Here is a 15,145-nt window from a genome sequence, read left to right as displayed (position 1 = left end):
CTAGGAGCTGTCAATGTTTGAGTGCTCTGGGCTACATTTGCATTAAAAAGAAATTAGCTTTGGTGCCAGCCCAATCTAAACTTATTTCTTCTCCAAGGTTAATTTGTTTGGCTTTTCCATCCAAACAAATGCTAACAGCCAGGTACTCAGAGCACTAATTAATCAAGATATACCCACTAGCTGTTGTAGCTCCTGAAGGCAGTATTTTGAGTGAAAGCAATGGAAGCTCTCCAGAAACCACAAAAGAATTTACAACTCTCTCCCACCCCCCCCCCCCCCCCCCCCCGTCAGCAGCACCTGTATGAATCACATTAAGCAACACGCATGCAGACACAGTAAACAGTCTTTTAAATTATTTTAGACCCCCCCCGTTTCTAAGAACACATCTGCAGCCATTCCATCTGCCCATGTGCTTAGAACATGCTGGCTGTTTTCCTAACACTCATCTGCAGCAGACCACAATGGTCCTTGGGAGAAAACTCCAAGCGCTTGCTCATCATGGTGGCACCACAACCCCCCTTCTTGCTATTCCTGGTTTATTACTCAATTATGTTTTTCTCACCTCTGCCTTCACTGTCATCTTTTACACTATAAGCCACACAGACCTGCTCAGCAAACAGTTTTCCAGTCCCAACAGCCCTTGCTATCTCCTTTTGCTCCACTACAGGTACCTGCTTGATGCAGACTCCTGGCTTTTCCATATAGTTACACAGCTTCATATCTGCTTTGCAAGAGGGAACACAGGATCACTGACAGCCCATCACACTTTCATCCAAAAGCATCAAACACTTATGTCATCACTCCTGAAAGTTTAGAACACAGGAGGAGGAAGCAGCACAGTCTTGTGTTACCTGAGGGAATGTAGGGCTTTTCCACCCTTCAGAGCCTGAACAGCCGGCTCCAACCCAACCTTCCTAATCCTTACCTACTTTGCCTCTGTGCCCTCAGAGTGTTACCTGATTTCCCTCTGTATCTGATTCCCTGGCAGCAAACCAGCTCTTCAGCCTACCTGTTCTGCCAGTTCTCCCTGGCTACTCCTCTAAACAAGCACACTGCCTTTCCCAGTCCTTCCCTGCAGCTCCAGGATGTCAAGTTTGGCAGAGGTAAAACCAACACAGGCAGTGTCTGAGGGCAGAAACTGCAAATGCAGGAAATGCGTGGAGATGATTTCACACACCCCCACACACAGCCCAGAACTCAGATTATAGCTCATCTAAAATACAGCACCTGAACCACACACATACACAAGATCCAGAAGCCTCAGCTCTTTCTCCTGATCAACTCCTATGGTGTTACTTTGCATGGCAAGGCAGAAAACCTCCGAGACACAAATGTGACACTGAACAGAACACAAGGCTAAACTACTACAGCAATTCTGGCATTTTTCCATACTCCAGTTTTCAGTAATAGCTCCCAATGAAGGCTAGAATATTTTTCCATCTGAATACTGTGTATTAGGATAGGCTTTAAAGTCCTAAAAAACCTTGTGAGATAATTTAGCAAATTTTTATTTGTTTCTGTCATTTTCCTTATAAAGAAACCTACTGGCATGCACTGGATATTCCATTAAAACTTCTATTCAGAAGTTCAGGTCATTTACTGGAAAGATAATCATGAACATGAATTGTTCCCACTGCTCTCTTGTGAGCCTTACTTTGCCTTTGCTAACAATGACTGTGCACTGATGAGGTGCTAATCACACCTCCTGTATGAGAGCCCCTCATGTCTGCTACCATAAGGAGGACAACAAATTTCATCAGAAGCCAACATCTGATTTCTTGGCATAGAAAAAACAACATTTTTTTGTCTGGCCTCAGAATAAACTATAATTCTTTTGTCAGGGACACACAGTCTAATCCTGGGGCAAGAAAGTCATCTCATGATGAAAAAGCAGAACAGTCATTTTAAGAAATGCTCAGAAATAATTCTCCTTTTCCTGCCTGTTTTCCAGTCTGGATTACATCAGCAAATACCTTAAGTTGGCCTGAAACAGCATTTTGTAAAGTATACATTTTGATTAAAAAAATGCACAGAGTCATGTAATTCTTCTTTATGTGGGAGTGGAAATTAATTTACTGTGAAACTGAGCTGTTTAAAAAAAAAAAAGCAGATAGCTAATTTCTTTAATAATCTCCAAAAGAACAACAGCTGGAACGGGAAAGATATCCCTGTCTCTGTTGTAACCTGTAAAGTCACCAAACACATCCAAAAATGACCAATTAAACAGAGTAAGACTCTCCAGCTTGAGAAGAGCTGTCAAATAAGAGTGAAAGGATATAGCAAAATTCTATAAAATCAAAGATGGCACAGAAAAATGAAGTAACTATTCACTGTTATACCAGTACTAGGAAATCAGGTGAAATTAAGGAGTGTCTAGAAGAAAAAAAAGCATATTTTGAAATAATTATAGCAGGGGAACTCATTACCAGAGAGTGCTGCAAATGACAACCAGAAAAATGAAAAAACAAACTGGATAAATTCAGATCAACAGCAAAGACAAGAAAATTAACTTTTTTTTATTAATTTATCCTCAGGCTACGATCATCCTATCAGACCATTAAGATTGTTCAATTTTTTGTTTTCTACTTAAATATTTTCAGTACCATGCCTCCTTTCAAGCCTGTCACACTTTCATAACTAACTATAAAATATGATATCTAGATTATATTATATTACTAATTTTATTGAACAATAATGTAAAATGCATGATTCTGCTTTACGCACAACTAAGCCCGTACCCAAGTTTGGCATGAAACACACACAGGTCTCTAAATAATTATAATCCTTAAACCTTTCAAATAGCATCAGATTCCAAGGACTTCTCTGGTCTTTCATCCTACCACTCTTATTTGTGGTATTACCTCTAAGCAGAAGAGTTCTCCTCTAAAAACAAAGGCAGAAAAAGAAAAGCAGTTCACTAATTTCCTCAGATCTTGCAATTTTATTACAAGACATGAAGGCCAAAGAGGAAATCAAATTAGTAAATCAGTAACAGGAAGCAAATGGTAGGAATCCACCAAATCTACCTGGATGGCTGCCAGGTTCTTCTGTTCCTGGGATGGAGCCTCATGGACAAAGCGCAGCCAGTTCGAATGGCGTGGGTTGCTGGCGTCCAGGATATAAAGGACCTCGCCTTTGCTCCCACGAACCTGGAGCATTCAAAAAAAAAAAAAAAAAAACCCCAAGCAAAATTAAAATTAGAAAACCAAATACATCCAGCCTTTTCCACTCAGTGAAAAAAACACTTTAAAAAAAGCATTGGCCACACAAGATACATCCATCTTGATATCTAGACCTCTCAGCTACCATTACAGATCCACATCATTCGTATGATTTCTACAATTTTGACAGAATTCCAGCTCACAGGGAAAAAAGGAAGATAATAGAAATAAAAACTTAATATTAACTAAATCATTCTTCCCCCTCAAAATACAAAGACATACTGCTGCAAAAATACATCTGTCACTGCCAAAAAAACCCTGTTTGTTTCATTTTAAATAATAGCTGAACTTGAATCTCCACTGATCCAGACAACAGAGAGCCATGCAAAAAGGTCATACAGCCACACTATTATTCCATGTGATTTATTTATATAATGAATGGATTTTATTTTCCATCTGTCAACAAGAAGTATCCAGGGCAGGTATTTCCTAAGAGCTAGGGAATTTGGCTATGTAAGATCAAAATTAGATTGTCTTCGTGGCTTTGTATATAAATTGCTCACATTCTTGCTATATTTGTTTCTAATAGAATGCAGTATCATATTTCTTCAGTATGACTGCTTCAATTACCTAAACACTTAGGGTATCATTAAAAAGACAAAAACTGTATTCCATTACAATAATAGCTGGTGACAGCATGTTGTTCTCAGATTAAGCAAAAAAAGAATTACTGTAGTTCTGCAAACAAATAAGGATCTTCAAAACTCATTCTGCTGTTCTGAAGGAAAAAGGACACATCATGAAAAGGTGCCAACATTTAAACTTTAAAAGCTCTTACTTTCCAACACATGGATTAACCATAGTGAAAAGTGTCAAACCTACACATTGAAATGCATCTGGAAACAATATTATCTGACACTAAGCATTAATGGTTTCCCAGAGAGGCTCTGGATGTCCCAACCCTGGGAGTGTTCAAGGCCAGATGGGATGGGGCCCTGAGCAACCTGATCTAATGAGTGGCATCCCTGCCCCTGTCAGGGGGGCTGGAACTGGATGGTCTTCAGGGGGCTTTCCAACCCAAACTATTCTGGGATACTGTATAATCACCCAGTTCTACAGAGGCTTTGTGCTTTAGCTACCAAAGCACAAGTTACAGGAGCCCACCATGTAGATCCTATAAGGACTTCCATCAGATCTTGAGTTGGAATGAGAAGCAACCCAGGTCCTATTATAAAAACTATACATTACTCTAACTTTTCATCAGTTTTTCCTTATTGGCTTGATCCTTAAATTATATCATTTATATTTGCTTCAGTGATATACAGTCATCTCAATTATGCTTCCAGAGTCTCTGCCAATCCACAGAGATGCCAAACACGAAGCAGAGCTTTAACACATAAGGAAACTATCGATAAAGGAATAAGATAAATCCCTTAAAAACATTCTGTATTTTCCACTGCTTTTTTCACCTCATAAAGAAATAATGCTGCGTTGAATATACTGATGTGAGCATGAGAAGTCAAGGAGAAGTGCAAAACCACTGCACTTTGTGTGGACTAGACTGGTGACATGAACCAGTCCTTTCCTGGTTGCATGAACAGAAGGTTCCTAAATGCACTGATGGCAGTGGATCCCAAACCTAGCACTTAAAACCAACACCTAAAATGCATACACATATCCACCTCAAACTGAGGTGCCCAAGAACTATCTTCTTGAGAATCAACACAAAAGGTGTCACTGAATGAACCGAATGCCTTCAAGGTAAGATGAAACACACGACATTCACTGTTACTACACAGGGTGAGGTTCCACCTCAAAGCCAATCAGGACAACTTGAATGATGCCACATTAACAATCACCCAAAGAATTCAGGAACACAAGAGTTCAGGAAAAAGATGTGTCCCTGGTCAATGTATAAGCTCCCCACATGAAACCCTACACAGGCCTAAATAACACCTAAGCTGCTTTCTGGAAACAATTTCCTAAACATTTCTAAATCGAAAAATCCACGTTCATCAAACAATCATGTAGAGGAAACTACTGGTTTCTGCATTGCTTCTTTTTGGAGTATCTGAAAATATGACCTTTATTGCTGTAGCATAAAACAGCTAGATGCAATACTTCTTCATCCTGAGAGTTCAGACCATCACAGAGCTCACTGCAGAGTAGAAACTCACACTTTAACATTGTGGAGATATTTAAAATAACTCCAGCAAAAGAAACCTGAGGCAGCACTGCTGATTTGCTCGCTCAGTAAGAAGTCTGGGACAGAGAGAGCATGCGACATTTTCCTTCAGCCAAAGCACACCAAGTTTTCCATGGTAAGGAAGGTCCTTCTGGTGCATGACATTACCTGATCCTGCCAGGGACAGGAGGGTACAGGAAGCTCACTTCTAGACTCCTGCAAAGTGTGGAGCTTTCAGGAGCAGGGTTGAATTCCCTTCCCCTAGAATAATACCCAAATCTCCCTAAGCAAACTGTGTGTGATCTTCCACAGCAAGCTCAGATGTCAATACAAACACCTCAGTCTAGCAGCATGTGCTTTCCAGCATTCTAAACACATCCCATAACTGAAGATGAGAGGTTAACACTCTCAGCTACTTTCAGGAGTAGATCCTTCACATCACCCAAACCAAAAGATCAGTAATTGGCCTGCTCCAAAAGTCACTAAAATTAATACAAAGTCATACACTTAACATGGAAAAACATGACTAAAACAAGCTTTAACAGAGCTGATTATAACATTAATAACTACTCCAGACATCTATCTATCCCATTTGAGAATGATTTACTAAAATTGAAATTCTGGGACATAGACTTGCAGCTGAGATAGTGTGCCAATTTCTGATTTATGTAAAAGCCCAGATCACTTAAGAAATGAGAAAAACAAAAGCATTTCTGAAAATGAAAGAAAGATGCAGCCAAAAACATTTAAAAGCAAACACTTTTCTATGTAAACAGTATTTGAGGAACAATCACTGGGAAGGTAGTCTACACACAGAAAAATTAAAGACTATATTGTTCAGAGTTAGATTCATAGTATTATATTCACCTTGACAGCAAACACAGAATTCATCAAATTACAATTTGTTTCATCATGAATCAATGGACATCATTTGACTTAATGTCATGTGTGTAAGAGCCTTCCTATGCCAGAAGCACATTTTATAGGCACGATATCAAAGAAAGAAGAAAAAAACCAAAAAATTAAGAAAGCCACCAAAACACACCAAGCTTAATGTGTTTGATTTCTTATACCTCAATCCTAAACACCACAGCTCTGATCTGAAGCTGGCTGAGCCAATAGCAGATTTTCTGTTGCCTTCACTAGTTTTCAGGCAGGCTTATTTAACTGAAAACAACTGTCACAGCAAAAGCGATGCAAGTTAAGCAGTAGAAATGTAACTTCATTTCATTTTCTTATATAAATAAACACAAACATTGGCTTCCATTGAAAGACTGTTTTCTGATCTCTTAGGTTTTAGTATAACAATGAAGAAAACATGATCCTGGCAGACAGACAGAAACCCAACCTGAAATATGTATCATTCAGCATTGCATGGCGTATTATGTTCCATCCAACCCTGACCAACATTTCTTCATGGTATGTCAGAGTATTTGAAGAAGGACCAAATCTTTTCAGCGCTCCCTGCTTCAACATTTGCCAAAGTCACCACCAGAAGTATATGCCTGCCACAATCCAGTAGGAGTGAAATGAATTTCCCTTCCTTGATTAAGGATAATGAAGAAAAGGAACTGAACATACATAAATGAACTGATATCTTCCCTTCACAAAGGCACATCTGAGCCTCCAGAGCAAAAACGTCTGTGAACTTCTAACCTGAAGATTATTTCCTGCTTGTCTTTAAGCACTTGCTTCTCCAGAAAATATAGTTCAAAGCTTCTATGCCAAGTTTACTAATACACACAAAGAAGTATTTAATCAAGGTGTAAGAACAAAACTCTCAATTCATCACCAGCAACAAGCTGTGTCCTTCACCAGCACATTTATAGAGCTGGGGATAACACAGAGGTGTTTCCTTAACAGAAAGAAAGAGAAAGCACAAAGCCATTTGGACGTTTTCTTGGCTTTTTATTATCAGTCTTAACTAAATGGTTTCCACAGGTTTGTTTGAGGGTTTTTTTTCCTTTCACTCATAAATAAAACATTTCAGCCTATAGCTCTTTACAAAGATAACAGCAAGATCAAGGATGCTTCCCACCCACTGGAATGTTCTTCTTCCCAGGAATCTGTTGAATGAGCAAGTATAAACCTTTGATTTCTTCACAACTATGCAAGTTACAGACAGAGTAATGGCATTCAGCTATATTTAATTTCAATAGAAACTCTAACATCTTCAGAATTTTATTGAACATAAATCACTGGACTCAATAAATGTTCTGGGTGCCACGTTTTCCCTGAGACCAAAAGAAAACACAACGCGTGCAATTCCGTCTCAACGTGATGCCTTAGAGATGCCAACTCACCATGCTGGTCTAGGAGAAAAAGGAATGGCTCGATCAAAACAGACCACATCACAGAGCACTACTCTGCACAACTAGGAATGCATGTGGCAAACTTCCTCACAAAATATTCCATAAAATTGAAGCCTGGATCCCAGGCATCACATGCCAAGGAGAGAAATGTTGCACTAATGCCCATTTTTTTCCTTGAATTACAAAAAGCCTCTACCGCTTGAGACTTCTTTCTGAAGGTGTTCTCTCTGAAAACATTTTTTTTTGACTGTCATCAGACAGTGAAGTCAGGCTTTAGTGTGCCTCCCGCCAATAGCCTTCAAATTAATTATTTTTAATATCTTTGGTACAGCTGACTACACACAAACTTGGCCAGTTTCTGTGCGTGCTTCCCACAGGCTCTGGAATAACCATCTATTCGGGCTGTTCAAATCTTACTTTCTGCATTCCTGGTCTCAATTTTCAACTTCAGACTACTCCCAGCATGATTTAAATTATATTATAAAGCTCACGTTCAGATCAACTTCAGTAAACATGAACAACTTGGGTTAAAACATTCAGGAAGTCATAAAATTTGGTATGCAGGAATCTTTTCAAGGCTCTCAAAACTAGGTTACAGTAAGATATTATGAAATGATTTTAAAACAGCTCATAAAAACCTCATTTTCTGATTTGCTGTCAACGGGGTCACATTAGTGTCACCAATAAATAAATGTCTTTGCCTTTTCTCTCCTGTCGTGCAGAAACAGATAAATCTATTTAAAGTATGAGCAATGAGCAATCTGGAAAATCATAAAGCTTTCCAACAAACCTAAAGGCCTTCTCATTGCAGTAATCCACCCACTGTCTTTTCTGAAAACTTTGTTCTAGCAGAAGCGTTTTACTGCTTTAAAACAACCTGCAGAAACATCAGGAAGGGCCAAGTGAGCCAGACCACATTACCATGTACTGTACTCAGCAAACACCTGTAATAAAAGCACACTGCATTGCTCTGGTTTCAGCTGGGAACAAAGAGGATGAAACTGGTTCCTCTGAGTACATAACCCAAAAGGGAAAGGGGAAGAAATTGCCCACACCTCTTCTCTCTGGGAAAGGGCATTTGGGGCGTACCCCTAGATTGAAACAGACAAAAGAAAGAGAGAAAACAGAGCCTCACAGGCTGGAGTTAGCACTCACCTAGAAGTATTTCACCACTCATAATATTTATACTGAGTTTGGGTTAAAAGAGATGGACTTTTAACATTCTCTCAGTCATCTTTCTAGTGTATGGAATCTATCTGTAGCTCTGCTAAGGCTACATCAATACTCTGCTCTCTTCATAAGCTGCTCAGTGATGTTAATGCCAGAGATTTTTCAAATAAACATGTATTTTGTGGTAAATGCACTGATAGTGCTTTAAGCCAGATGTCAAACATAAGTTTTTTTCCATACCATGCAGTTACAGTCCTTCCACCTCTAACCAAAGAAAGGTAAAGAAAGAAATTAATCCTCTCCTCAGTGTAAAAGAGGATTAAATGTGCATTCAATAGAAATTGCTTGGCTGAGGAAGAAAAAAAAAGAAAAAAAAGAAAAAAAGAAAAAAAAGGGAAAAAAAAAAGAAAAAAAAAGAAAAAAGACATTCTGGTCAAAGAACTACAGTAAATAAAGATTACAAAGACATAACAGGGGCACCAGAAACAAAGCACTTTTAACAAGTTGGAAATGTTGTTATTGCCAGTATTTTTCAGTCAGTGCCATCTCCTCAAGTGGTGAACTCAGATTTTACTTTAGGCACACACAGGTACAACAGGAGGTAGGATGGTTTATGTACCTAACTACAAGAACTAGTGCATAAACTGCTGTTCCACAGTAAACTGCCTGCCCACAGCACCTTCTAGCTTCACAGCACTCACAGCACCTTCACAGCACCCACAGCACCTTCACAGCACCTTCACAGCACCCACAGGCTTCTATTTTACTAAAGACCTCACACCTACTCATTGCATTAAAAACTGGTAAAATTTTAAAACTTTGCTCCCGCAGTTTGCCAAATCCCAACACAAGTGTCACACCAGGAAATGTTTCATATTATAGCAGAAGGAAGCCATAAGCTGGTACCTGTTGATCAGCATAAATCAGTATCTCTGTAACTTACAATGTGCATCCCAATTCAAATTATTTTTTCTAATTATTTTCACGTTTTAATGATTTTTCACAGTGTTATTATACTTGTATTTGGCTTGACTTGATGTTTTTTCACACTTTGTTGATTAGAAACCATCATTTGCTCTTTCTTTAGCTTTAAAGAAGTCAGTCCTCCACCCAGGCAGGGTAATTTCAAAGTACTAAACCTCACTACAGGATCTTTACACTATGACACAAAATAGAAAGGATTTGTTACAGTAAAACTTAATTCTGAGAACACTTGGTGCAAGGTGCAATGAAGTCACTTTACTCACTTCCCACATGAGCCTGCAGTCTGTGTTCTCATCCAATTCCTGTGGCATTCGCTTCTCCCCTGCAAAGGGGCCAAACTTTTCACCCTAAGGAAAAATTATAAAAGAAAAAGAATCAGTGGGGGAAAAAAAGAAAAAGGCAAGACAATCACCAAAGTCCAGCAGAGGAGTCATTTTTAGCCTCAAACAGGAAAGGAGAGTGTTCCTTTACTGTCCTACTTTGTTGCCAAGAAGGTGCACATCCTTTGAGAGTTCAACTTAAAGCTCGCTCCCATTCTTCTCATACTTTGAAGAACCTCATCAAACCATATCTACCTTCTGCATGCCTATTTCTCCTTTGGGAAGCAGGATTTTTCTTTATTTTAAATAAGGCTGAAATTTACAAGTCAGATTTCTTACATTTTTTACAAAATTTTCAGGAAGCACCTTGCAACAGGCATCCAACTAAAACAAAGAACTTTGCAAGTGCCAAGTTTACATTAGATTTATTTGTGAGATTATTTGCAACACTATTTTTTGAAGTGCCACAAATCAAAAGACTGAATAACTGAGGGCTTGATCATACAGAGAGATTTGTTTAAAATTGTGAGGGAGTACGCACGTGCTTGAGAATTAATTTGAGCCTTCATAAACAAAATTAAAATGTTCTACCACCTGCTAGTCATAACACCCGCTGTGAAAGCATCCATTGATATGTTCTTCCAAAAGTATTTGGCATCAGGGGTTTTCTCCTGCACAGACGTTACAGGAGCAGCAGGGCAAAATAATTAAATAGGACTTTCTTCTTCCACAGGCCCAACTTCCCCCCACACACACACTGGCTTGTCCCTGTTTGCAGGGACAGGCCCTAAAGCCTGCAATGTAGGATGCTGTGGTCCTTCAGGCAGCATTCAGATCCAAAAGCACTTATCCTTTCAAGCATTACAGATTTTAAGTGTATATTAAAAAGCAACTTTGGTGTTTCTTTTAAAAACAACAGTATTCTGGTTTAAAGAACAAGTATTGATCTTGTCCACTTATCCCTTCCTCCAGACACATTCCACATTCCCAGCAATAGCCTGCTACATGCTTCCATTCTTACTTAGTTTTTACAGACTGCCTCCAGGTAAAGAGAAAAAAGTGGAACGGGAAACATCCAGGTCTGTTCCTCTTGGAAACAGGAAATCATTTTTTTTAGAAAAACAAACAACTTGTATTTAAAATTAAACCTGAAGTGTTAATAAACGAAGGAAAAGGAAACTGACATTGCAGAATGAGGCAAGAGAACTGAGGGACAAAATTTTTAATGTGCACAAAGAACATTTCAATACAAGGAACAGCAAAGCAGAAAGTAAAAAAAAAAGAACAGCAGAAGTCAGCAAGTGGAGCCGGGAGCAACAAAGGAGCCAGACAGGGCCAGTGACAGTGAAAACTGCACTCTGGGGCTTCATAGCCTTATGTCTCATCGATTTCCATACCACCCTTCATCATTCTGCTGATAAATAATTTCAGAGTTCCTCCCCTGCCAGTTTTTCAAATCCTGGGATTCAATACTTAGGCTGAAACATCCTCCTTCTCTTTACCTCATGGGCAAGGAAGGTGGAAATAGGCAAATACAGCTGTATGTGCACAGCACCCACAGTGTTAATTTCACCCATCGCTGAAGGAACAGCTCAGAACAGCAACCACCACACACCATTCCCACCTCAGTACTCCAAACCAGGAAATCTCTACTGCAATATTAAAGTATTCAAGGCCTTCTGGAAGTTCAGAGCAATGGCAAAAGCAACATGTCCACCTCTGAACACAGAGTAAACATAACATAAGCTGCAGGTGACGCAGATTTCTAAGCACTTTTTATGGCTTCTCAAATTTGGGGTGTAACCAAAACCTGATGTCTCGGTCCATAGGGATAAGTGCAATTATTTGTTTAGCGTTTCAGACCATTTTCTTCATATATATATATACACATATACATAACATGATTTCTGGTTAATAAACATGTTGTTATACGCCAACATACATTAATCAAAAACACACTCAAGACTTCAACTTCCCCTCTGCTCAATAAAAGCGAAGCATACAACACAGTGTGAAGGCAGAGAAACGATTCAGTACAGAAAAGCACATTTTTCCAGTACTGAAAAAGCTATTTTCAACAGTTGCTTTCAAAAAGGCAGCAGTGACTAATCTTCCAGTTGCAGCAAAACACTGAGAAATGCAATGGCTCTAAGATGATTACACCGAGAGCCTCATGATGTGGGTGCTCTGCAGCCTGAGGCCAGCTCATGGAAAACAGAAGGTACACGGGAATCACAGCTTTGTTAAGGCAACAAAACAATAAGTTTGTACCTTTTATGATTACAAACAAAATCTTGAAAGCCCCCCATGCCTGAAGGTGCAAAGCAGATGGTAGGCAGCAGCAGTTCAGAATGTATTATTACCAAAACTTTACTAATAGCAGAATTTTCAGAGGCCTCCACAACACTTGGAGAGCTGGTACTGCAATTTCTGATTATAAGATCATCCCTTTTTTTTTTTTTTTTTACTTTCAGTTCAGACAACTGCAATTGTGTGACAGCAACAGACAGAAAACAGTGCAGTATTTAACACTTAGCAACTTAGGCCTTACTTCACAATAAAGTGTCACATTCAACACCACCTCCCAATCCCAAAACTCCACAGAATTAATTTAACAGCTATAAGCTACTGTTAATCACAGCCACGAAGTGTGGTACTTCTGCCTCGTTACGAGACAGTGGAACAAGTTAAGAGCAATTCAGGTGTGAATTTTTTTTCCATGGAAAAGAGTAACATGGAGTCTGGCTCCATGTACTGGTGTCCAGTGTACCCACCTGTGTTATTTACACACCCACCCTTCTCCCAACAGAGAACACAGGACTTAGGTCCCCAACAAATTTTAGGAGTATGTTTTAATAAACCACAGAGCAACTCCAGAGTTGGTTCCTCTGCCTGCTCTTCAGAGCAGGGCTTTGCACACCAGAGCTCTCCGTGCTACCAGCACAGAGGACTCAGTGCCAAAGGACAGGTCTGGGACAAACACTGTCACCAGACATTCCTAATACAAACAGATCCTACTGCAGCTGCCTCTGCCTTTGCCTTCTGCAGTCCACACGAAGTACACACCGCACTTACAACACTTTTTCTAGGTGTTTGCACAGCTCTGACCTCACACATTTTGCCTCTATGAAGTTCCTAAGTAAAGTGGAATAATCCAGGCAGGAAAATGCTATATTTGTCCCAGCAAGCAGCTCTAATGGTTCAGTTGCCAACAGTGTAAAGGACGGAAGCTCAGACCCCCAGCTCTGAATTTGGGATGCCGATTCCCATGAGTTTCACTCTATTTCATTCTATTTCAGAGTCCAGAGATTAAAAAATGGTAATAGTGCGCAACCTTCCTTGCTGTGTGAACCCACAAAGTTTTCAAATTAAACTTCAGAACCTCAGTAGAAAAGTTTTAAAGAATTAAACCAAACGAAATAAAATTGTTCCCTCCCGGTCCCCTTAACACTCAGGGACACCTTAAAAATGTAAGACCTCCACCCCATCGTGTCTAAGTCCTGTTGGTGAAACCAGCGAAAAATTAGGAAAAAAATCAGAGCCAAAACGAGGACAAAGATGGAAGGTGAAACGCACAAAACACAGAAGAGTGTATTCTAATGACGGGTTCATAGTTTTGGTATGCCTTTATGTGTCCTAACAAGCCACCTGGACAATCTCAGCTGGAATTTCACATGATCAAGATACTTTCAATTATGAAGTGTGAGGAGGCATCACCTGGTTGGAGTACGAGACTCGGCTCAGCTGAATGACATGGTTGAGTGGCCCGGCTTTATTACGCCGAAAAAAGGAATTAAACCACGGTCCCGCCGAGCGAGCCCGGAGAGCCGTGAGGGAGGCGACGGGAGCCGGAGAACTCTGGCCGGCCCCCCCGCCCTCAGAGCGCGGACCCTCACGGAGGCGGTCCCGCTCGGGGGAGCTCTGCCCTCAAAACTGTGCCAGACGCACAAACCAAGTTAAAAAAAAAAAAAAAATTTAAATAAATAAATAAATAAATCACCAAATGGGGAAAATAAAATTCCTCAGAGCAAACCCTCCGCCGGCCCCCGCGCCCCTTCCCGCCCGAGGCGGCAGCGCCCCGGGAGGCTCCTTGCACCGTGAGGGGGGAGCGGGCGGGCGGCGCCTCCCGTGAGCTGAGGGAGCCCGGGCGGGCACAGCGCGGCTCAGGCGAACTTGGAGCGGGGCAGAGGGGCGGGAGAGCCGCCCAACTCCCCGGTGATACGTGGCAGCCGCTCCCCGCCGGGCCGGGCCAGGCCGTTCCCCCGCCATCACCCACCTTCTTCACTCTGCGGGCCGTGTAGAGCCCCATCCCGTCCTGCACCCGGGACGACTTCAGGGCGAACCTATCCGGCACGTACATGCCCAGCATTTTTGCACCGAACTCGGGGACCCGCCGCCTGCTACCGGGGAGAAGGAAGAGGCTTACGGGGGGACTTCCATCCCACCGGGAGCGGCGAGCGGCAGTCCGGGGGAGGGGGCAGGAAGAGGGGCTGGATGCGGGGGCTCCCCCGGCTCCTGAGGGGAGGGGCCAGCGCGCGCGGCGGGGCGGGGCGGGGCGGCCGCAGGGGGCGCGCGCGCCCGGCGGGGCAGCGGCGGCGCCGTGAGGGGACGGCGGGGCCGTGAGGGGGTGCGGCCGGTCTGTGCCCGGCCCGGGTGTGTGCCCGGCCCGGGTGTGTGCCCGGCCCGGGTGTGTGCCCGGCCCGGGTGTGTGCCCGGCCCGGGTGTGTGCCCGGCCCGGGTGTGTGCCCGGCCCGGGTGTGTGCCCGGCCCGGGTGTGTGCCCGGCCCGGGTGTGTGCCCGGCCCGGGTGTGTGCCGCCTCTTTTTGTTCGTGTTCCACCGGCGCCTGAGGGCAGCTTCGCTCCGAAACCAAGTAATGCTTCGCTTTCGGGGGTTGGTTGTGAGGGAGCGCGGATCTAAAGGCAGAAATTGGGCATCGTTGCGAACACGCAAACATGACCCTTTTTGTCTAAAAAATAAACAAACATTCTGTGTATTCTTACGATATACCCAGC

General features: G+C 41.9%; 1 protein-coding gene across 1 annotated transcript in view; it reads right to left on the bottom strand.

Annotated features, from left to right (window-relative positions):
• Window positions 1-14,501, bottom strand: part of PRDM5 (PR/SET domain 5) — a gene marked incomplete at its 5' end in the record, with an annotated part of 58,649 nt that extends 44,148 nt beyond the window's left edge. The window contains 3 exons of the mRNA XM_084204612.1: window positions 3,027-3,149; window positions 10,076-10,159; window positions 14,409-14,501. Of these exons, the coding sequence (XP_084060738.1) occupies window positions 3,027-3,149; window positions 10,076-10,159; window positions 14,409-14,501 (300 nt within the window). The remainder of the gene's footprint in view (window positions 1-3,026; window positions 3,150-10,075; window positions 10,160-14,408) is intronic.
• Window positions 14,502-15,145: the final 644 nt, after the last annotated feature.

This window comes from Fringilla coelebs (genome assembly GCF_963513975.1).
Source record: "Fringilla coelebs genome assembly, chromosome: 4".
In the NCBI taxonomy this organism is placed as follows: Eukaryota; Metazoa; Chordata; class Aves; order Passeriformes; family Fringillidae; genus Fringilla; species Fringilla coelebs.
Note: the sequence above shows the minus strand (reverse complement) of the source record. Positions and strands in the feature narration are given on the sequence as shown.